At 32.7% G+C, this 25,509-nt stretch overlaps 1 protein-coding gene across 1 annotated transcript; it reads left to right on the plus strand.

The window, feature by feature from the left end:
* The first annotated feature begins 1,977 nt into the window (after positions 1–1,977).
* LOC108911436 (arylsulfatase B-like) lies at positions 1,978–25,509 on the plus strand. Its single transcript, XM_018716378.1, has 9 exons — positions 1,978–2,411; positions 6,653–6,812; positions 7,258–7,334; positions 10,617–10,763; positions 11,396–11,657; positions 12,165–12,520; positions 13,177–13,276; positions 17,924–18,151; positions 25,023–25,509. Exons 1-9 carry the CDS (start codon positions 2,268–2,270, stop codon positions 25,256–25,258), a joined length of 1,710 nt encoding a protein of 569 aa, XP_018571894.1. The 5' UTR covers positions 1,978–2,267; the 3' UTR covers positions 25,259–25,509.

Here is a 25,509-nt window from a genome sequence, read left to right on the forward strand (position 1 = left end):
CACATAATAAATTATTGCTTGGAATGTTCAGTTTATCCCCATGCTTGGGAAATGTCGAATGTTATTCCTCTTTCAAAAAAAACACACCTAGAGAACTAAAAGATTTAAGACCTATTTCTATTCTTCCTGTTTTATCTAAAATTTTAGAGTACATTGTAAAAGATCAAATTATGAATCATTTAACTATCAATAACATACTGCCTATTGAACAGTCTGGTGTTCGAGAGGGACATAGTTGTTCTACTGCTTTATTAAATGTCACAAACCATATTTTTATGGCTACAGATTCTGGATTATGTTCGATTTTAGTTTTACTCGACTATTCGAAAGCATTTGACACAATTAGTCATGATATTTTGGAAAATATTTTAATGTTTGCTGGTTTTGATATATCTGCAGTACAATTTATTTCTAACTATTTAGTAGGTAGACAACAAAGGGTAGTAAAAACGATATTTCGAATTATATTAATACTAATTGTGGAGTGCCTCAAGGATCCGTATTGGGACCTACGTTGTTCTCATTGTATACATCCTCGTTCCCTAATTTTCTAAAGCACTGTAAAATTCAAATGTATGCGGATGATACTCAACTATTCTATTCGTTTCATCCTAATGATACTCAAAAAAACTGTATTATAATTAATAGTGAACTCGAAACACTTCGTCGAATTTCACTGGAGCACTCTTTGCGTTTAAACCCCACAAAATGTGTTACTATGCTTTTTGCTAGTCGGGTGAAATGTGCCCAACTATTATTACCCGAGGTTAATATAACTGTTGATAATGTTCAGTTAGAAGTTAAAAATGAAGTTAAAGTTTTGGGTCTTACTATTGATAGCGATCTTAAATTCAATAAACATATATCTGTGCAAAAAAATCCATTATTAATTTAAAAATATTATACAAATCCAGACATATCTTAAGTGAAAAACTAAAAATTTTACTTTGCCGGTCTTTGGTTTTATCTGTGTTTAATTACGGTGATACTGTTTATGGTCCATGTTTAGCTCAGGCGACATCTCAACGAATTCAGAAAATTCTAAATTACTGCCTTAGATTTATATATAGTATTAGAAAGAGAAATCGAGTAAGACACAAGCTAATGAATACAAAATGGTTGGATATGAAAAACACTCGTCTACATCACAGTGCTACTCTTTTTATGACTATCATTTTAAATAAATCCCCCCAATATTTGTACAATAAAATCAGATTCCGAACTGACGTTCATAATTTAAACACCAGATTTAAAGGTAATTTAACCCCTCCTTTACATAAAACTGCAACATTTGATCGTTTAGTTACAATATGTCAAAAATTTACAACGCCCTACCGTTGCCTATCAAATCGCTGTCTGTCAGTTGTTTAAAAAAAAAATATATAAAGCCTTTCTCTTTAATTCTCAATAACTAGTACCTACCTACCTAATTACATTCATATAATTGTTTCGCTTGCATATCTATTTTGTGTGATATCGTATTACTTTTCTTTTTACTATATATGTGTATGTATGTATTTAATGTTTTAAGTGTTTAAAGTGTGACTTTTTTATTCTTCTTCTTCTTCTTCTTCTTCTAAAATTCATACCTCTGTAGTTTGAATCATCAAGTGTCACAATAAATTTTGAAAACAACTTATGACAGTCTTATGCACTATGTAGGTATTGCAACATGCAATTTTGACACGGGGCTACTCTACTTCAGTTGCTTGTCACTTTACCATACATATTTAAAAAAAACCCTTACTTGAGACTCAACGAATGCCAAATGGTGTTTATTAAAGATTAACAGTTAAAGATTTAAAATGCAAAAATGTTAACTAGGATAAAGGAGTTTCTTAATAAGTACTTTATTACTATTTTATTATTTTAAATCCTATTTTAATATGTATTTTTTGTTTATTTTATCATTTTTAATTTACTGTTTTTAATATTTATGTTTTACTTCGTCTACTATCCATTTTCTCTGACATTATATATTTTGGCATCAATATAGAAGCTAAATTAAACTAAGCTAAAGATAAAGATGCATATCTTCATTCTTCCGTGCCCGCCAGCATCCTCGGGCATCAATTCAGTTCCTCCCGGCGGGCAAACAAACTTGCTTAATGTGTTATTGTTTAAAATCAACGAACTTCATACCTAATTAAATATGCTAACAGCGGTGGCCGTGATGAACTGTTACGGAGGATTAATTGATCATCTGATAAAGCTATAAAGCAACAGCTGGCCCCAAACGAGATTTAGTTGCCGAGATCACGGGCGCGATGAAGAAAATGGGTAGAAGAGCAAACGATTTGGTAGATGGTCGTGGTGGTCTCGCGTCTCTCGCTCTGATCTGTGTGTTTGTGAGTGGTTCTGTTTTCGCAGCTGATCAACCCAACATCGTGCTCATCGTCGCTGATGATCTCGTGAGTATTTTTCCACTGAGTACCATCTAGAATCCTAGGATTAACTGTATTATACCTAGAAATAAAGTTAAATAAACTATATCTATGTGATTATTTATTCGATTTTGGTGATGAAGATGTTTCAGTAGTAAAAATACATCAAATTTCAAAACCCGAAATGATTACGTTTTTATTTCAAGAACATGAAGAACATATTAGAAATCTTTTTTGAAAAGGTGAGAAATTTTAAATTGCATGAGAAAAATTTCCACCTTCAAGATATAAGAAATTGATCCCAAATAATACATCTATCTTCGAACATTTTATTGACATTAAAATGCCTTTTTACAATAAATGGTGTAACTGATAAATATTTATTTTGTTATTATTATATCAGTAAATAATTTGTATTTGTTGGATTTTTAGAAGTATTTTCCAACTGATGTTTAATTTAAACTATGATAACTTAGCCAAATATTAGATGTAGGTATTTTTACAATGGGTATTATTTAAGTTAGTGAGACAGTTTTAGATGTCCAATGAACTTTCTCGAGGTAATAATATAATTGCAAGGGTTAATGGGAATATAGCAGATATTTTTTATCAATTGAAAATTAGTAGCTTCTTGCTTCTCAGGGAACTATCTAATACACAAAATAAACAAGGTATGACTTTCAAAATTGAAAAAAAAAACGTACAAGTTGCTTTGTGAGTTGCACAAAACGAAGTGTTCCCAAGTAACTGATATTCCAATAAACAATTAGTATTTTGTTATACTTACATTTGTCTATAAAATAATTCTTTCCTATAACTAAATGTCCTTTTATTTTTATAAAATTTTGAATTTTGATTCTACTCATACTACAGAGTCATACAAGTCATAAATTAACAACTTTGTGACTAAATTGTGGCACTTTAATCGACTTGTTAACTTTTTATGTAAAATGCAATAAAAACAAACTCTTAGTATTAGTGTAAAAGTCATTGCCTGACGATCAGAAAGGTCGTAAATAACTAATTAGAATACAGAATCTCAGTGTTAAGATTTCTGTTAATACTTCAGGGGCATAATTATAAAAATTACAATATAACATTCGATGCATCACTGTGATTATATATTAAATATAATATTGTAGATGTTATCCTTACGGTCTCTGAAGGTCGTGGATTCCCAAGCAGCTAGTTTTTTTGTTCAAAGTGATCTGATATGTTATAATTAGTATCCAACATTAAAGTCGCAGTGGTTTAACGTGTTTCTTGATTATAAAACTTCCTATACTCCGGTCAACCATATTAACAGTAACAAATATCCTTCCAAAATGAAATCGGAAGATGAGGAGAAATAAACCACAGCAGCATAGAGTATATTATAATGACCAATTTTGAACAAAATGTAAATGTAAGAAATTGTTAATTATTCCTAATTATTATTTTCTTATGGGAAAGGACGCGCGTCGAGAACATTTTATCAGTTTTATATTTATTGCGGCAATTTAACAAATTACCATTAATTTCAATCGAACAAACCCGTGCAGCCAGATGAAACGAAAACAATATGCAAACATTAAAACCCACTCAATGTGCACCTTGCTCGCCAAGCCGTGAAATGGGGATTCCCATTTTCGTGTTAATCAGTCTCATTAAGAATGCAGAAGGCAATTATTATTTTTTTAATAATTGGCCGAGGTTTACTCTACGGGTTCCCTCAAAATTAACCAACTAATTAAACTATTGGTTTTATTTAATTGGATATTTTACCTTATCTAAAAAGAGAAGCTGAATAAATCTCTACATAAATCTCTACATCAGAGAAGACTAATAACTACTAGAAACTGAAGAATATGTCAGTGTTGATTAATCAAACTAAAAACAATTTTGCTATTCTAAGGAAAAAAATAGTTTATGCACTGGAAAGGAATAATGAATTGTAAATAATACTGTTTTCGTTATACATGATTAAAAAACTATCTTAGTTAGTTGCTTACACAATGCAAAAGGTTGAGTTATTATTTTTTGAAAATTTATTGATACAAATGAATTATTACGTAATTGGTGTAATATTAATAAATGAATTTACAGATATAAAGTAAACAATCTTTAACTCTTTTTATTTTCATTACATTTTAGTAGTCTAGTTTAGTATTAAATATTGGCGAATAAAATTAGGAATTTTTAATAATTTTTCAGCATGCCGATAATATTCCAGTTCGTTAGCTGAAATTTTCCTTCATAGGTGATACCTACGTCATCATAAATCGGCCATATTAGATATAATTATTCTTATTTGTGCATAATAAACATTTTTTTAAATATTGGATTGAAAACTATTTAATATTATTAAGCAAATAAAGGACCTATTATGATTTAAAAAACTCACTCAGTTTTTGTCACGTGGAGAATGATTCATTATAAAGTTTATGCTAATAGTTTATTTTACATATAATAAACATTTGGGTTAATATTAACGAAATTACATACATTATTTATCTTTGGGGTTAAACATATATTTACCTTCACAAACTTCAACCCAGATTTTTAGAATGGTTTTATTATTTGGAAAATGGAACATCATGTTCTTATTAAGGACTCGCTTTGGTTGTCTGCTGTACAACTATAAACGGAACAATACATTTCAAGAAGTAATTATAATAGACAATAATCAGAAATTTTATATACATAGATCACTCACAAACAGGCATAATACAAATATAGAAAATACGAGAATATTTTATAATTAATTCTATCAACGTACTTGAAATAAAAAAGTCGGATGTAGACACATGGAAAAATTTAATATTTATCATTCCTGCTACAATGTGCATCATGGAAAATTCTGGTTGGCTTATTGTGCTATTATTCTTCCATTTTATTATAAGTGCATACATAAACATATTAAAACAATAGTTTGTGTGTCTCTAAAAGTATGAATATTTGACTTGTAAACATTGTATGAAAGTATCAACATTATTTCAAAGGAAAAGGTTAAATATTTTGGGATAACTTATTTAAATGTACGTTTATCTCAAGCATAGGTACATCAAAAGATGCGTACAGAGAAATCAATTAAAAATACAGGATTCTTGCAAAAATACTTGTTAATTAACAAAAAACGTTATAATAAACATGTGTCGAAAGACATTCATTTTCTATACACAGGGTGTCAAAGTTTAAAAAAATGTTTGATTTTTTTACCAAAAAAAGGTTGAAACCTTGGTTGAAACTATTTCATAAAAGTTTTCATATTTTTGTAACTTGAAATTCTGTATAAAATCTATAATTTATTAGTTTTCAGGTAAAATCAACTGGTCAAAATAATTTTATAACTAGTAATCTTTATGAACTAATAATCTCAATGCATATGTATAATGTACCATCCAGTGCTAATTCTATTTTATAATTTCTTGTACCTGTTCCAATGTTCTAATTTTAATTTAATAATAAAAACTCCCTATTATCCTGAATCTTGGAAATTGTCTAGAATGTGTCCAGTGCACAAGAAGGGCAGTAAGATTGAATTAGTTTAATTGTAGGCCAATTTCCATTATTTGCATCTCCAAAATAGTTAAGCGTTTATTACACGGTTTCTTATACGACCCCTTCCCTGGGTTGCTGTAGAGTGTAGAGGAAGCAACGCGGCTTCATTCAGGGCATATCTATTCTTACTAACCTTGTCCAGAATACTTAATTTATTAGTGGTAAACTTGACAAGATAAAACAAGTTGATGTTATCTACACCGACTTCACTAAAGGCGTTTGACATACTCGACCACAACCACTTGCACAAATTAGATAGGTTTGGTGTGCCTGAATCACTATTGTAAATTGTTGAGTCATATTTACAAAATAGTTATCAGGTTGTTTGTTGAATGTCGCAGTTTTACCTGTTTCACAAGTTTCATCAAATACCTGGCGTAGTTCAAGGTTCTACACTCTTCTGGACTCTTACTCTTTGTTCTGTTTTAAACGTCATGGCTCATTTACAAGTACACCATTTAATGTATGCAGATAATCTTAAACTATTGTTCGAAATAGACGCCATTGCCGATTGTTAGACTTCGCCATATCGTAACATGTTTTTAAATAAATAAACGAAGAAATAAATAAATGTCCTAAGCGGGAGTGAAAAATTAATTAAAACTATTTAAAAAGTAATCCAGAGATTAATATCAATATAAATTAAATCCTTTATGTAATAGGCACAAAATCGAACATTGTCGCGTGTTTGCCAGTCATCCACCCTTACTTATTTTTTTATATCGCAGGGGTGGAACGATGTCGGCTTCCACGGCAGCAACCAGATCCCCACGCCCAACATCGACGCCCTTGCTTACAACGGCATCATTCTCAACAGCCACTACGTTCAGTCGACGTGCACCCCATCGAGGACGGCTTTGCTCACCGGGAAATATCCCATGCGATTAGGTAAGTGCTAAGAACCGAACGACGAAGCGTTCGAGGGGTAGTTAATGATAAGATTTTACTCGCTCTAATGATAAATCACGTATCGATTTTGGCGTTAAAACGGAACGCTCTCTTCAGAACAATCCACCAATAATCTCTGGATTATAAATTCTAATGAGAAAATTTTATTTGTACCAGAACTAGACAGTTCTAAATCTAATCCTGTCGTTACTATTACATTTAAAGTCTTGTAAATGTATGCGATATTGTTTTATAAAAACAACTATAAAAAGTAACTGCTATTTTAGGAGAAACTGAAAAAAAATATAGCTGTAAGAATAATTTCCCTCGATTAAATTTTGAATAAGAGACAGTTATCTCCAACAACAAATTCATTATACAGAACCAAAACATGTTCACAAATATAGTAGTAGTTCATTTTATGTTAATAGTTTTTCTCTAACAGGAATGCAAGGTTATCCACTTCTGCCCGCTGAAAAAAGGGCCGTTCCAGAGGGAAAACTGCTTCCGGAATACTTTAAGGTAAATATACAGGGTGTCCTACTAATGTCGGCGAGGTACGATATTAGAGAAAGTATAGACCCTCCCTAGAGCTTCGGGGACAAAAATATGATTAATAAATCGACCAAGAGAAGTCGCTGGAAATAGTTTTCAAAGTTCGTAGCTCGGCCGCTAGAGGAGCAATCTACATATCAAAACATAGAGTTGAATTTTTCTCAGAAACGTTTCCTATTGAGGTATAGTAAATAATACAAATATGGATAGCCGGATTCATTGCGCATAACTGTTGTTGTTCTATCTCTCGACAGAAAGGGTGGGGGAAGCTCCTAATGTCTGATCAGAAAAATGTGCTTTTTTTAAGAATTGGCTCATCAAAAGCTCATAGTGTTATACCTCGTTGGAAAGGTCTTTTCGTGCTTTATCTCGTGGTGAATGCGTAATGTCATTTACCTCAACATGAAAACCTATAGATGGCGTTATTTCAACAGAACGCCGTTTAATAGATTTTGTTCAAATATTTTATCTTAATCTATCTCTATCTTAATCTAATTATTCTTTTTACATAAATGAATTCAGCGCAAAAAATTGATGAATATAGTATAAGTTTGAAACTTGCAACGAAAGCGTTGTTTATTTATTGGCGCCATTTATCAAAGTTTAGGTTGTTTCACATTTTCTTAAACATGTGAAATAGCAGAATAAAAGCTTTTATAGGTTGGTATCAAGTTATCGCAAATTAGTTAGCAAAAATAAATAATGATAATGAATTGAGGAACAGGTCGCTAACGAAATGACATTTAATTACCAAAACAAAATGCGTTTATAAAAGAAAACAAAAATAATGAAAATGAAAATAATGAAAACAAAAATTAAGTAACCAATAACAAAATAATTGTACGATATTTATTTTTAAACGATTTTCCAAAAAAATAAAATCACTCGTATACTAATAATCCCTAAAACGAACGTCTCAAACGAGGTTTTAATGAAGGAAAAAAGAAATAAAGGTTACTCCAGATTTTAATAGAAAAAATATGAACTGGAAAAATAATGTTTGATAAAACGATACTCTTTTCATGACACCTACGACAAAGAATATACTATTTCAATAAAATTTATGTACGTGGCAAACTGTAAAAGTTCGGCTGGATGTCCTCCAAAAATACAATCGATCAAAGGACCGACTGATATTTCACGAATAGCGGATTTTGTCGTGGCGTTTTTTTACCTCACTTTCGATAATCGCATCGCATGGAAATCACGGAACGGCGACACGGGTCCGCTTCAATTAAAAATAACCGGCGCGCATCGTTTTCGCGATCAAGTCTAGAGGGGTCGATTGTTCGGAGTTAACTGTGCATAAAGTCATAAATAACCGGGAATACTGGATAAACCGTAATACAAATGGAAGAGTACGCTGTTATCGCATCGGTGCATCTCCAGAGATGAGCGACTGACACACTTTAAAACTGCCTCAGGTAGAATGGGACGTCTTCAACGATGATCAACTATCGTGCGCAAATTTCATACACCCGTCAGATTTGCGAGAGTAACTGGATTTAATCCAGTCAAAATCACTGAAAAATATATTTCAATGAACGGCCGGGAAACCAGAAACGTGAGATTTATCTTTAATTGAATATGCTACTCTGCCACTTACGTTTTGTGGTTAAAATTGTGACAAGGGAAGGTATAAGGAAATGCGTAAATCTATAACCCATTTAAAGATGCTTGAGAGTTGAGTTTAGCCTTAGACAGAGGAGGATGTGTTGTTTCTGGAAAATATTACAAATAATAAATACATGGTAACAGGGATGTAGATTTTATGTTTTAACGATCTCGGAACTAAATATTTTATAAAAAAAATCAATACCTATAAAAATCAAATCAACCATTTTTTGAATTATTTACTAAGTCAAATTTGAAATTTTTTCAATGTTTTTTTTAATTGACATATTGTCTTGAGATTGCTCATATAAAACATAATTAGTAATAAAGCACACAAAGGAGTATTTTTTCCTTGGTGATTTAAAAATCATGTTGTTATTTAACATATAATACAAGTATATAAAAGTCTTTAAAAAAGACGCTTTTATATTTATGGAATTCAAACAACTAAGTCTGGTTAATTCTTGACAAATTTCCACTTGAACAAGTTCTCGATGAAGGCCAATCTTTCCGTAATTGTTATGATATGTCCCAGGAACGTTAAAGGTAAACGCAGGTTAAACTTTTAAACGATGGACAAATTGTCATGGGAAGCAATACAATTAAAATATCACTATAATATTAGTCAGGTATAGTACGTACATTTTTTTGCTACCACATTTTATTTTTTTAATAATATTTTCAATTTGATAACAAAGAATTATATGCAATTATTTAATGTGTGGATATAATTGGGTCGGTCGGTGGTCGAGCGGTTCGAGGTGTCAATACTTGAATCGATGACAGTAGATCAGCTATATTCGTCGAGAGGAATTAGGTACTCTCTCTACGGGTACGTTAGGGTGGAAAATCGTTGGTTTGGATCAATGTGAGAGACTGACACCAGCCGGCGTTTGGCCACCCCCTAATTAATAAAGCTTTCCAGGATTCCCTCATTCCTGCACTGAATTGTGGCTAGGGCTTACCTAGGAAAGTCGTTCCTCAGCGCACATGTGGCTGAGGAACACCCTGTATTTTATTGTTCCATTTGAAAAATTTTAGAAAGTCAAGTTTAACTTTCTTAAAATGATCGTATTATAAAAAATGCCCTGTAAAAAATATCGATATTAACTAATATAGGAGTCTTTGCTTAAGATTTGCCTATAACTCTGTCTAATTATTTTGTTCCAAGTGTTAGTAGCTCAAAGTTAATACTTTTTCGAGATCATGTTTTTTTAAAAATTCGAAGAATTTTCTACATAACTTGGCAACCCCGCACTAAAATGTTAAACTGTTTATATTGCAGTATATAGAATTTTCTCAAAAATCCATATGTTTAAATATATACAGGGTGTTTTGCGTGTCCCGTTTTTACCCATCGCCCTGTGTATTTCAAATTAATTTTGTTCTTTAGGCTTTTTGATTCTGTACAACTTTTATATAAACTTTTTTTCTGTATTATAAATAACAAGGGAGTTATTTTACTTTCTCATACTAATGGCCCAACCTGTATTTAAATATGTATTTATTTTATGCGGCGCCCAATACTTATTTTCAATGAAATATTAAACGAAAAGTGTATATAGGAAAAATCTTTATTATAAGAAAAGTTGATAAAGTAGAAAATAAATATAAGGCACTCAATGTATTTTTCAGGATCTGGGCTACAGCACTCATCTTATTGGAAAATGGCATCTGGGATATTCCAGCTGGAACGAAACACCCACTTTCAGAGGCTTCGACCATCATTTTGGCTATTATAATGGCTTCATCAGCTATTATGATTACTTGTCAACTTGGACGGTATTGTAAAATTTTGATTTTTTTAATGACTGTTATACAAAATATTGAAAAAACTATACAAATTGCTTAATTAATCTAAAATAAATAAAATTATTTGCTATAGCTTTAAAATTACACATGTCTATGGAAGACACAAAATAAACTACAAGCAATATCGCTAAAGCAAACATTTTTTTGCCATGTTCCGAATTGTACAAATTGTTACAGATCAGAAATTATTAACAACTTCTTGTTAAAAAAATAGTTTTCCATATCTTTGTAAGCTAACTTCATATGAATGTATAAGTCTGACAAAAGAATTTTCAATTTGGTACGCAATTACAGTTAGCTAGAAAGTTCTTTAAAATTAAGACCATTTGTTTTGCAAAAAGTATGTGCAATGTGTAAATAATACGTTATCTCCAAATACTTAAAAAGTTTACAAGCTACAAGCACAGAATAAAAGACGATTTTAAACAATTATTTGTAAAATAGCCCTAGCCTGCAATTGAAAGGTTTTAAAGAAATAAACTAAACTTATGTCCTTCCTACCCGTGACACCTTTTTACAGAATAGCACTGCTGATATTAATACTTTATGAAAATTAAAATTACTTTGAATCCTGATGTCATAATAACTAAGAAACGCCGTAGTTCAACGACAAGGAGTATACGGGCTTCGATCTACGCAAGGACGGGGTGCCCGCATTCGAAGAAGTGGGAAAATACGTCACTGACGCCTTTACCGAGCACGCCGTCAAGACCATCGAGGAGAACGACGGCACCAAGCCGCTGTTCCTCATGGTGGCTCACACCGCGACCCACGCGGGCAACGTGGGGAAGCTGCTCGAGGCGCCCCAGGAGACCATCAACAAATTCAAGCACGTAGAGGATTCCAATAGAAGGACATACGCCGGTAAGTGCGACGAAAAAGGGGGAACAAACTGGATTTTTGTAAAATCTCCGTGGAGTCTGCTTTTCTTTTATTTAAGTCAATGGGGAGTTAGTTTCCGGAAACACTTTGCAACTGTACAAATGTAGAACATACAATTAACAGTTATTTTGAGAAAAAAATAAGAAAAACTTAAAATAAACCAATTTATCCGAACCAAACATATCTACAATTTCATTGTTCGTGAAAACCACCAGACTTCAGTTGGATGCATCACAGTTCACTAAAAAAGTTAATTAACCTCAAAGGCAAAAGAAAAACACCGGCCGTGAAAATAACAAATCGATCCAACACGTCTAACCATTAGAGTTGTATCTAATAAAATACAAAAATGTAACTTTTAATTTAATTTAATTTAAGAGTAATTTTTTTCAAGAACAAGGTTTATTTTTGTTTATACGTACTTGGAAGATTGCCTCCTTTAAAGTTTAAAGTTTAAGCACTTCCTTTTTCTATTTATTTTACTTCCAGCAATGGTTTCAAAGCTTGACGACAGCGTGGGAACCATCGTAGAAGCTCTGGCGAACAAGAATATGCTATCCAACTCCATCGTAGTCTTCCTGTCGGACAACGGCGCAGCCACAGTGGCCCCCGCCTACGCCAACTGGGGCAGCAACTACCCCTTACGCGGCGTCAAGCAGACCCTCTTCGAAGGTGGCATTCGCGGGGCAGCTTTCATATACAGTCCGCTGCTGGTGCAGTCGGGCAGGGTGTCCACCGACCTTATGCACATTACCGACTGGTTGCCTACCTTGTACAGTGCTGCTGGAGGAGACATCGGGCTACTCGATCCGGATCTGGACGGAATAGATCAGTGGTCCAGCTTGGTAAGTAACAGTAAATTGTTCGAGACACACCAGAACCTGTTACAAACAATGATATATAAGTTTATTTGAAACAAATTTATTTAAACCAACAGAAACTAACTACAAGCGAGGATGACAGTTAAGAAACAATTAATTTATACTCGAGCAGTTACCAAAATTTTAAGTCATCAGTGTAAATAGAGCATTTAGAGTAGGAAAAACAGTCAAGTGTAAATTAAAAAAGAAGTGATCCAAGGTGCGAACCTTGTTGAACACCAGAAGTATCCTCTTCAACTGACGTTTAAGGGTTTTCCTAGGTGCATTTTCTAATTCCGTAGGACTTTTACATAATTTGGAGGCATATTATGTTTACATTTTGTGCAATTTATGTATCTTAAGAGAAAAGATGTGTGGATTATGGAATTATGGATATAAAATAAGAAAAAAACAAACAGTACGAATGAAATTAGTTAGGATATTGGGCCAAATATCTTACCGACACTCGGACAGTGACTTGTATTATTAAAATATATTTTTAGGTAACTTTTAAACAATTTTTTGCGAGCGGATTCTTTTATCTCCCATTAAAGATAAATCCCCAAGTTACAATATGTCATCCAAGCTCCCTGTGTGTATGATATAATTCACACCTGAGGATCATGTTGAATTGATTTCAGGTGTACGACTTACCTTCGCCCAGGAACGACATCCTGATCAACATCGACGAGAAGACGAGAAACGCAGGCCTTCGTTTCTACAACTGGAAATTGATTGTCGGTAAGTGATGAAAACTAGTTCGCCAGCACCGAACGTACACTATTTATAATATCCCTCGTTTGGCTGTCAGCTCGTTCGCTGATTTCTTCACGTTTTACGAATAACTAAATAAAGTTTTTAAGGAGATGTCGATTCCGTAGACGGATTCGGATTTATTCCCTTCTGTATTTATGCTGGAACTCGTGGGAGAGCCGTAAATCCTATTTTAAGCAGCTGTCGATTTGCGGGAATGATTTGCCTGCTGTGTTTTATTTACAGAACAGTGCAGAATTTACATACAGTGTGTTAGAAATTTGACAGCATTTAGAATGTCTAAAACATGTTTCAGAGTCAGGAATACACTACCAATAACAAGATGTTGAGATTCTTCAACGAATGCCCTGCTAGGCAGAATTGCAAAAAACTTTCTCATAAATAAATAACTTATCGTGATACTTGGGTATTTGCTAAATATTTCAAAAAGCAAATAGAAAAACCCTGAGGATTCTGTGTGACACTAGCAACACTGCAAAGTCAGCTGCTCTCAACAAGTTTTCTGTTAAAACTATGAATTATATGTTATACAAAGTAAACTGTAATGCCATTGAAAATATCTGTTCATATAATTATTTTTTAGATTTAGTCCAATCAAGTGTACCATTTACTTCGAAAGACAGACATTCCTACTTACTGCTTTTTTCCACTTCACATTTTGCAACTGCCTTCTATTCATCACAAATCCCATTATAAAAGTCCTTTTCCGAGGGAAAATTTAAATTAACTTTTTTATATATACTTAGGCAAAATACACCTATTCCTCCTGAATGATCCCCCATAATCGATATTCGGCGATAAGCAGGATTCCCTATTTGTTTGATAAATCCGGACATTTTTTGTGTTTGCTTTCCTCGAGCAAATATTACACAATCTTGGCGCTTCATTTGCTTCTTTGTCTGCAGTGAGTTAGCAAATATGTGACGATTCGGAAATAGGGGTAGTCTCAACTGAAAACGCGACGGCCTCGCATATATTTTTTACGTGGGAGATTTGGCTTAATGTAATTCGCGTTGAATCGGTGAACGACATCAATCATTGCACACTACATGTTTGGGACAAATTTTTATTCGTGAATGTATTTTTTCGTGTTAAATACTTTTTAATTAGTGTCTTCCAATGTCTCTATAGAACATCTACTTAATTTTTTTAAATGTACATGATTATTTAATAAAAACGTGTTGAGAACTACTAACTTCATTGTAGTAAAACGCATTTAGAGCAAGGACAATGACACACAACTGTAGAATCAATCTTTAGGTAGTGTACGTTGACTCCTGTATATTTTTAATGCACTAAAGACGCTTAATTATTTATAACCTGTTGTTTGTTTAAAATGTCAAGCTTTGAAATTACATAGATTATTTTACATTTTGCACCGGTTTTATGCTTGCCTTAAAGCAGATGACTTGTTTTTAATTTGTTGTATTTTTTTTTTAAATAATTTTTAAGATTGTATAAAAATATCACTATAAATGATAAACTATGTTGGTAAGCGTATAAGGTATCAAGTGGATTAAAAATACACATAGATGGAAATTACGAATACCTACATACATGATTCTGATGAAATTTTTCACGCAAGATGAACATATTGAATTTTTTGAAAGATTTTCAGAGCTGTGCAGTTTCTTCAAATAAATTTCTTCTACATATCCTAAGGGTATCATTTCCAAGTATCCCATTTCCAACTCGATTTTTTTATAGATGGGCAGGCGAACTCATTCACAAAAAATCGGAAAAGTTGCTGAATCATGAAATTTGATCACTGAAAATTCTGAAATAAATTTCCTAGATCAATTCAAGCAAATTCAAGTAAATTTAAAAACTCAACTCGTTTTCGAAATATTATTAAGTAACTTGTCACGATATTTTATATTGTCCCTTTCTTTATACATCGAAAGATATTTTTGTTTATTCGGAAAGAATCATAGAGCTCCGAAAACCAAACAAATTTACGTTCCACGCAAAAACCAATGGCATTTTCGAATTTCCACTTTTTAAAGAATTCTATAAATAATACTAACGAGAGGTGCTATATTTACCAGACAAAAAGCGAAGTGCGTAAATATCAATTTTCCTCTTTTCCCAATAAACAAACACTGATACAAAGCGGTTCGTTTTTTTCTCCTACCGTAAATTTAATTAGCAATTACCAACTTGTTTCAGCCTGAAATTCACTCAGTCATATACATTTTAATTAATACAAAAGGCCTTTAAATATAGCAGCAAGTTTAGCAGGCTTGATTGTACGAACTGAATAAATGGTTCTTTATAGTACAGTTGTATGTATGTATGTACATGGTAGCCCAGAAATATTGAGACACCTCTCAACCACAAGTCAGCGCCAACTGAAAAATAGAGGTACCACTAAACATTTTTTTTAAATATAGCTCTAAAACTTGTTTAGTCATGAAGAGACTTTTTATTTTTGAAATACATATATTTCTTGAACACAACAGATATAATAAGTGGGGTGTTATTTTTCTGGGATCTCCAAATTGTTAAACACCCCATATCATTCTCATAGTCATTGTCGTACTCATAAAAAAGTTAGTCAAGGAGGGGGGGGGTTGCCCAAAATAATAACACCTTATGTTATTTACTTACATATTGAAGAAGATTCCGGCTAAAATAATTTTAGATTTTAAAAATTATCGCTTTGGATATTAAGTTAGAATAGTGTCTCAACTTTTCTGGGACATCCTGTATATATTTTTATGTTTCCGTGCGGTACATTCAAAATTTGAGGAAATATTTAGGGGATTTAAATATATTAGAAGTCACATAAACAAACAATATCGTATACCTAATAAAATATTGGCTAGATCGTATATCGTGTAATAACGTATTGATTAAATCATCGAAAGTAGGACTATTCATATTTTTTAACCTGGATTGATAGAAATTAAAAAAAACAACTTACCTGTCCCTTATTTGAAACAATTTGTCTCCAATATTCAGTGCCTGTTAACTAAATCCAAAATATCCTTAGTCTATTAATTATTTGTAAAGTTATCTCAAGTTCAGCGAGTTTTGAATCAAGTTACAGTCTTTTATAGTGATAGAATTATAAGTAAAACATCTTTTAAATAAGGCACTACGATGATGTAGCATTGTAAAAGTATTTTTAAATCGGATATTCCTCGAATGGACATTAGAACGTTTAACAAATTTAGTTTTTAATGAATGATAAGAAGGAATGGTTAAAATTTTATGCACAAGATTGTCAAGATAGTGACTTCGACGATTTTCCATGTTGAGCCACTTGATTTCTACAACTTTGTGAGAAATATGAACAAATTTTCTTAATCCGTGTACAAGTCGACAACATGAATTTTGAACTTTTTGAATTCTATTTTTTTCTTGTATACTAAGGCATGGACCATAGACATAATCACAGTAATTAAAATAGGAGAGAGCAAGTGACTCACATAACGTAATTTTAAATCTTTTTCAGAATATGACGACTACTATAAATTGATATAAGCGAAGAAAAAGATTTTTGAAGTAATGTTTTCACATGCTGATTGAATCGTTGTCAAGAGTCACTCCCAGATTTTTTACACTGTCAGTAACAGGAATTGGAATAACATTCATTATAATATTAAAGTTGAGGCTTAATATTATAATTATTATTACCTTTTTCTTAGTACCAAAAAAAATTATATTTTATTTGCTAGAATTTAATTTTAAATTATGTTCATCAGATAATTGCCTTACAGTTTGTAACTTACAATTAGAGCTGACAATATTGCATGCTTGATCCAGATCATTAATATCAAAATGGTAATATAGTTGAGTATCATCAGCATAAGCTTGTACTTTACATTGTTGAATTGATTCTAAAATGGAAGCAGTGTAAATTATAAGAAGCAAGGGACCCAAAATTAACCCCTGGGGTACATTAGAACGTATTTCTAAACTATTAGATAAAATGTTATTAACACATACCTGTTGAGATCTTCCATGTAAATAAGAATTAATAAGATCTAAAGTCGGTTCATCAAACCCATAGTACTTAAGTTTAGAACAAAGAAGTTTATGATTAATTGTGTCAAAAGCTTTAGAGAAGTCCAATAAAACTAAAGCACTAACTAGTCCCCTGTCTTGTGCTTTTATTAAATCATCAGTGATGGTAATTAGAGCAGTTGAGGTATTATACCCTTTCCTGAAGCGACAGGTAAGAGACTATGTACTACAAAACGAATATATAATATTAAAAACTCGCATTCAATTCAAAATGCTAGTAGGTACTTCTGAAAAAAATCCATTCGTGCATACAACTTAATAAAGATGTAATCCGGTGCACTCTGATTAAAATTCAACAATTCAAATCGAGTAAAAATTTTTTTTTCGATTTTCTGTCATTATTAGGCCTTCCGAATACGTGGTTAAAATTAATGACATTATGACCGAATCACCCTGTATATTCTACCAACTGAAGAAAAACAAAATAAATAAAGTTCCCTCCTTTTTTTTTCTTTCTTTTATCCGCTCTCTGGGGTTTAACAACGATACAAAGCGGTCGAGACAATTATCTCCCCGAACAAATTTAATCAACAGCGTTATTAACCCGAGTCGACATGGGAATAAAAACGTTACCTCTTCCAGGGACCAGCCTGAACGGCACCTACAACGACTACTACGGACACCTCGTCATGGGCGACATAGAGCCCCGGAGCTACGACACCGCTTCGGTGTTCGACAGTCCTGCGGGCCGAAGTGTGCGGAAGGCCAGCTACACCCCCCTGACGGAGGTGGAGTACGAAGCGGTGAGGAGGGCGGCCACCCTGACGTGCCTCGAACCCAAGGCCAAGAAGAATCCCTGCGATCCTGCTAGTGAGTACATTATCCTTAATTATTTTTACAGGGAAATTGGTTCCTGAGGAATTTGTAATGGGATAAACTGGGTGTAGATGTGTCTGTAGGTACTAACTTTTTTTTGTTCTAAAAAACTTCAGACTTCAGAATTGTAATTAAAAAATGTAAGGTCCATATTACTATTTCAACAGCCATTCCTTATTTTTTTTTTTTCAATAAAATATTGCAAATATTAAAGTTTGATTGAGCTTGCGGCTTCCTATTTTCTACTACTTCCCAAAAAAATTGTTTTTTTCGACTTATCGAACAAGGAATCTAACCAAATTTGGTCGGGTTCATTCTGAGAATATAAAATATTTAAATTAGTCCCTACGAACTCAATGTTGGGCGTGAATTGAATTAAAACTATAATAAATTAGCTTTATACTGCAGGAATTTTAATAAAACTCGGCTCGTTCTCCTGGTGGTGCAACTACGTTACATACTTATAAATGTAGAAGAGTAATATTAAACATCTCATACATCACAAGATAAAAATTCACAGTCGCCGTTGGGCATACAAAATGACGGGAAGAATTTAGCAGTAATACATACGGAAAACCCCAGAAAATTTAGACGAAATAAATTGCCTGCACCTACTCGAAATTTTGTAGAAGTGCGACTAACCTTTATTCTCATTTATTTTGTGTGGAAGATTTTCTAGTTCGACGACCAAAGCAAACATTTCAAAACAATTCAATAAATCAAAATTAACGTTTTAGATAAAATATCTCAGTTAATCTCATGGTCAGATTACAACGAATGACCCCGAGCATAATTCATTTATATCAGTTCTCAAATCAGGAAGGCCTTCATTAATCGTAATGAATATTCAATATATGCTTTTCCAATGTTTATCTGTCTAATCTGGCCTATTACTAATAATTTTTTAAATTAATATCATTGCATTAACCTTAACATTCAACGGGCACGTTACTGATCAATTTTTTTATTTGTGAACCTTTCGAATTAGCTTGAATTTGACGTTCTAGTGCTGGTAGAAAATGAAATATAATAGATACGTTTTTCAAAACATTTAACTTTTATTTTCGACTTCTACTATACAGGGTGTATCTAAATAACACCGAAAAAGGGGCGATTCTCCGATTAAAATTAATAGGGGTCTTTGGTATAAAATTTTTTGAAAAAACCCTTCCCTGAAAAGTTACGCCCCTCCTAAAATTACAAAAAAAAATTGTTTTTCTTTTTTATCTTCCACGTACATCAAGCTAAAGAAACCAAACTTGGTGAACATTATCTGTCAATAAAACTACACTTTTTGAATTTTTTTCAACCCTGAACTATTTTTGTAAGGGGTTGAAATAATCAACCCCTATGACATTTTTTCTTATAATTTTTTTTTCGATAAAATTTTTTCCTTTTAAAAAATATGTCTAAAAAACCCCATTCATTTACTAACTTTTTGATCTCTTCAAGTTTCTTCGAAAAGTTAAGGATTTATGACAAAAAAAAATAAATGTATTGTAATGTATTTTTAAAAAGATGAGCTGTTTAACGCGAGTGTATTTTGCCGAAAGATCTAGTGGCCTGTTCTTTACAATGGAATCCGTAGAAACAAATGTCAATGTCATTTATTGTTACTGTTTCTTACTATTTCACAAGTTTCATGATTTTGTGTAGAAAATATTAGTTAATAAACCGAAAATATGGTTAACTATTCGAATTTAGAAATGGCAGATATGCATTTTACATATGGGTATGCTAACGGTAATGCATTGGAAGCGCAAAGACTTTATGCTGAACAGTACCCAGAGCGTAGATTACCCCACCATACTACGTTCACAAATATTCACCAACGCTTGCGGGAACTTGGAAAATTTGAAAAGAGAAGTCATGACTGTGGCCGTAGCCGAGAAGTTAGAACTGAAGCTGTCGATGAAGCCGTACTTAATTTAATTGAGGAATCCCCAGAAACTAGTACCAGGAAAATAGCTCGTGTCCTAAATGTAAGCCATTCGGTAGTTTTTAGAATTTTAAAAGAACAACAGTTATATCCCTATCATCTCCAACGGGTGCAGTCGTTACTGATTCGAGATTTTTTACCACGTGTGGTTTTTTGTCAATGGCTTATTAATATGATCGGCCAAGCGCCGCAGTTCTTAAGAAATATTTTATTTACTGACGAGGCGAATTTCTCAAGAGACTGTATTAGAAATTTTCGTAACAATCATATTTGGGCTGAGGAAAATCCTCATGACTTTTTTGAAGGAAATCATCAGTATCAATTTTCATTAAATGTGTGGCTCGGAATTATCGACGATCATTTAATTGGTCCCTATTTTCTTCCACGACGATTAGATGGTGACTCATATTGTCATCTTCTCGAAGAATTACCTATTATTCTTGAAGAAGTTCCCATTCAAATTAGGCAACGTTTATGGTTTATGCACGACGGTGCACCAGCCCACTTTAGTATACGTGCAAGACGTCACTTGGATGAGGTGTATGCCAATCGATGGATAGGTCGAGGAGGATATGTAAATTGGCCAGCCCGCTCCCCTGACCTTAATCCTTTGGATTTTTGCATATGGGGATATCTGAAATCTTTGATCTACTCAAGGCCAGTTGAAGATATCAATGATTTGCGAAACCGCATTGTAGCAGGGTGTGAAACGATAAAAAATTCACCAGGAATATTTGAACGCATACGCAATTCTATGAGAACAAGAGTAGATGCTTGTATTGAAGCTGAAGGCAATCATTTTCAACATTTTTTGTAGATTGTATTGTCAATATCCGACAGATTTTTATTTTTTGTTACTGTTATAACATTATTCATCATTTGTTCACTTTTAGTCTAAGTTCCAAACTTCTTAGCCTAGTAGAATCATAGGTCAACTATTTGGTTGAGTGTTTTTTAATAAAATGTTATTTAATATGACAATAAATGACATTGACATTTGTTTCTACGGATTCCATTGTAAAGAACAGGCCACTAGATCTTTCGGCAAAATACACTCGCGTTAAACAGCTCATCTTTTTAAAAATACATTACAATACATTTATTTTTTTTTGTCATAAATCCTTAACTTTTCGAAGAAACTTGAAGAGATCAAAAAGTTAGTAAATGAATGGGGTTTTTTAGACATATTTTTTAAAAGGAAAAAATTTTATCGAAAAAAAAATTATAAGAAAAAATGTCATAGGGGTTGATTATTTCAACCCCTTACAAAAATAGTTCAGGGTTGAAAAAAATTCAAAAAGTGTAGTTTTATTGACAGATAATGTTCACCAAGTTTGGTTTCTTTAGCTTGATGTACGTGGAAGATAAAAAAGAAAAACAATTTTTTTTTGTAATTTTAGGAGGGGCGTAACTTTTCAGGGGAGGGTTTTTTCAAAAAATTTTATACCAAAGACCCCTATTAATTTTCATCGGAGAATCGCCCCTTGAATTTTTTCGGTGTTATTTAGATACACCCTGTATATACTGTTTATTACTGTTTATCGTGAAAAAATAAAATAAAAAAAATAAAATAATATTTGGACGAATTAAAGTGCCAAGGGATAATATTTTACTTCTGATCGATTTAGTACAATCGGAATGATTTGCAACTTTTCAGGTTTGTGGGAATGTGAAATCGTAGAATAGTTAACATACCCACTGGTTGGTTGTTTTGAGATTCAACGCATTCTGGCATTCCAATAATTACCGACCACTGACAAAACCACTATACAGAATTACACAAGCCAAATATTATCTGATGATAGAACTTACCAAAATAAGATAGAAATTTCTATGAACATAGGTCCGGAAATAAGTATTAGTTTCGCAATGTTCAATTTAAAATTCCTGAAAATGATTTTTAAATAAATTCAAAAAGTTTAAAAACTGAGAAAAGGGAAATACAAAAAAATACTGCAAAGAAATTGATTATGTATGCAGGCTGTTACAAATTCGCTTCACACTACACGAACCTCGGAAAGGGTAAGAGATACGAAATAGCTTAAATGGGGGCCAAGTTGTGTAATCAGGGGACCAACATTATGCCTCTAAAAAATCAAGGCTAACATGATTAGTTTTCGAAATAATTGAAAGAAAAACGAAAATTTGGAAATCCGTTTTTGTTTCATTTCAACTTTGTTTGAGGTGATATTGAAAAAAGAAGAACACTTTCTCATGGCCACTTCTTGCCTTCTATCGAATGGCATAATCAATTTTTATATGTAACGTTTCGTCTCTTCAGGTCCATCATCAACTTACTTTTTTTATATACGACCCTAGAAATTTTATTACATATTTTGCAAGTCTTCTTGACCCCCAATGCTGTACTGCCTCAGCCCGAACCAGATTCAGACGTTTTGTCTCGAAAAATTCATCTTCAGTGTATTCGTTCCAAATGTATCAAATTTTTTATTTAGAATTCTTTGTTTATTGAATTATCGTACACTGTAAGTGTAATTAGACCCTGTGAAATTCATCTAGTTATTTCTGAATCTGGTTTGAGCTGAGGCAGTACAGCATTGGGGGTCATGAAGGCTGGCAAAAAATGTAATAAAATTTCTAGGGTCGTATTTAAAAAAATAAAGTTGATGATGGTCCTGGAGAGACGAAACGTTACATATAAAAATTGATTATGCCATTCGATAAAGGGCAAAAAGTGGCCACGAGAAAGTGTTCTTCTTTTTTCAATATCACAAGGCTGAAATGAAACAAAAACGTATTTCCAAAATTTCGGTTTTTTCAAATATTTCGAAAACTAATCATGTTAGCCTTGATTTTTTAGAGGCATAATGTTGGTCCCCTGATTACACTACTTTGCCCTCATTTAAGCTAGTTCGTACCTCTTACCATTTCCGAGATCCTTGTAGTGAGAAGCGAATTTGTAACAGCCTGTATATATTTTTTAAATTTTTGAGAAAGGAATTAGTTAAGCAAAATTTGTTTCTTATATTAGTTTGCAATTTCATTTTAAGTACTTGTATGACATTACTAAGCGAAAACCAGTACAACTGTATTATTGGTCACATATAAATTTTAAGATAAATTAATTATATTATAAACATTACTATTAAAAATATTATAAATAAAAAATATTGCATCGATGCTAGATGGTCTTGCGACTCAATATATATTACCACGAGTCACCAATGAAGCTTGTCATAATAAACTTTTCTACTTCTCTTAACGTTGCGTGGTTTTTTGGTACGTTTTAATGCAAATTTTAATTTATGATACCATTTCGAATGTTTCAGAGAAAACAATGGCTCGATGAGAAACGATTTAGTTCCAAAAGGAAACCCGGTTCGTTCCAAAACATTAACTGCCTTAATCTTTTATCAACATTAAATGCTGCTTCAGGTGTATAAAACAATTATGTAGTTATTTCTGTGAACAACAGACCTTGAAAACGTCGAGATTTCGGTTTCGCTTAAGTCCAATTTGGACACAATTTTAGTTAGTTTTTCCTCGTGCAAGATTACCGCTGATCAGGTGAAATCAGATCAAACGATTCAAAGTAGTGTCTAACTACAATTTCCTCTAATCTACAGGGTGTTTCTGAAACCAGCGCGTTCCCTTAAAGGAGTAATAGAGTAGGTGAATATAAATAATTTTCATTAAGCAACTTGCGGTTGGTCAATTGGAAAGCGTTATAACGCCATGGAGACTGAAAATTATTCGATTTGAGTAAGGCATATTGAAATAAAACAACATCACTCAATATAAAATCTACATGTCTACGCCTGCGCTATGCGAATTATCACACTGAACTTGACCCAGTTACTGCTTTGTAAACAGTTGATTAAGTTAGGAGAGGCAGGGTCGGTCTACATTTCGCGTAATAATTCTTGATTAATGTACTGAAATACATGACCACAAGTTACATAATGAAACTGTTTATTTTCACATCCTCTATTACGCCTATGAAGAAATTTAAGAAACACCCTGTATTTCGTTTATATTAACCAATTGCGTTGTAAAACCACGTATTCCTGGGTAGTAATTCTCGTTACAATGATGTTCAAGAGAATCCTAAATTTCATTTCGAAAGAATGTACCCAACTCAAGGACTATAAATCCTGAATTAATATAGTGCATCCTACTGAGATTTACCTAATAAAATCTGTGAAGAACTGTAATAAAATGTTTCGAAACGTTAAACTTCAATGGGAAATATAACCTGAAGACATTAAAAAAGAATATACAAGACTCTCAAGCTGACTATAAAATTGTTCACAAATAATTAGCAGAAAGGAATGAAAAGCTACTTAATTTTCACTGCGAGGGAGAGCAATAAACTAAGCATCTGAAAAATATTCTTTGTAGCAACAAATATATTCTTAAAACATGGTCGAGTCGATCGCCAAATTAAAAGTTCTGTATTCGGTAGTGTGTATGCAATTTATACATAGTGTTTGGAAATGGTGGACAAACCGTATTTATAGAAATAAGGATATGGGTTCCTGTACATAAATAATCAATTATTTTAATTCAAGGATACATTTATTATACCTGTTTTGCATATAATAGTGAATAAATAAACTTCAAAATAGTAATTTTGTGAAAGATACATAACTTTAAAGTAGTTTTTAAATTTACCAAAGTTCCTATCAAATAAAAAATGTTGCCATAACATTTTTCCAGTTTAACAATTTTTTCAAATTTAATATAGTTTCATTTCAAAAGAATTCAGGCATAACTTTTCCTGTAAAATATGTTTCAAAGAGAAAGTTACAATATATTTTTTTTAATTTTCAGTAGATTCATTGCTTAGAAAACTGTATATTTACTTTTTAAGATCGTGAACTGACATATATAGAAACAATTAGACAGGATCAATAAAAAAAATCTCTAATATTTTCGTAATAACTCTCGCATTTCATATTGCAGGTGGGGCGGTGTGCCTGTACGACATCCCCAGCGACCCCTGCGAGGAGAACGATCTGGCGAAGTTCTTCCCCAGCGTGGTGAGAAGGATGAAACGAGCTTTAGTCGACTATCGGAAGGGTCTGGTGCCCCAGGCCGATGCGGACATCGACATAGAAGTGGCCCAACCCAAACTGTTCCGGTACACTTGGAATCCGTGGGTGAACTGCGCCGATTCCTCCTGTCAGATCCCGGCCTAAGTGACGTTTTTGTGAATCTGCGGCTGGTTTCTACCTTTTTTTTATACTTTCGTTTGTGGGATAACCCCTTTAGGGACTAAATGGAAAAGGTTTGTCGGGGTCTGAGGTGTAGTGCTGATAAATTATTTTATATGTAATGTTTCCCAATAAATTGGCCCTTGGTGGTGAAGTTGTGAAATTCAAAATTTAATTTATTGTATGTTTTTGTGATAGGGTGTATCTATGTAAATAAAGTTAGATATTAAATATTA

Source organism: Anoplophora glabripennis, unplaced genomic scaffold, assembly GCF_000390285.2.
Source record: "Anoplophora glabripennis isolate ALB-LARVAE unplaced genomic scaffold, Agla_2.0 scaffold6, whole genome shotgun sequence".
In the NCBI taxonomy this organism is placed as follows: domain Eukaryota; kingdom Metazoa; phylum Arthropoda; class Insecta; order Coleoptera; family Cerambycidae; genus Anoplophora; species Anoplophora glabripennis.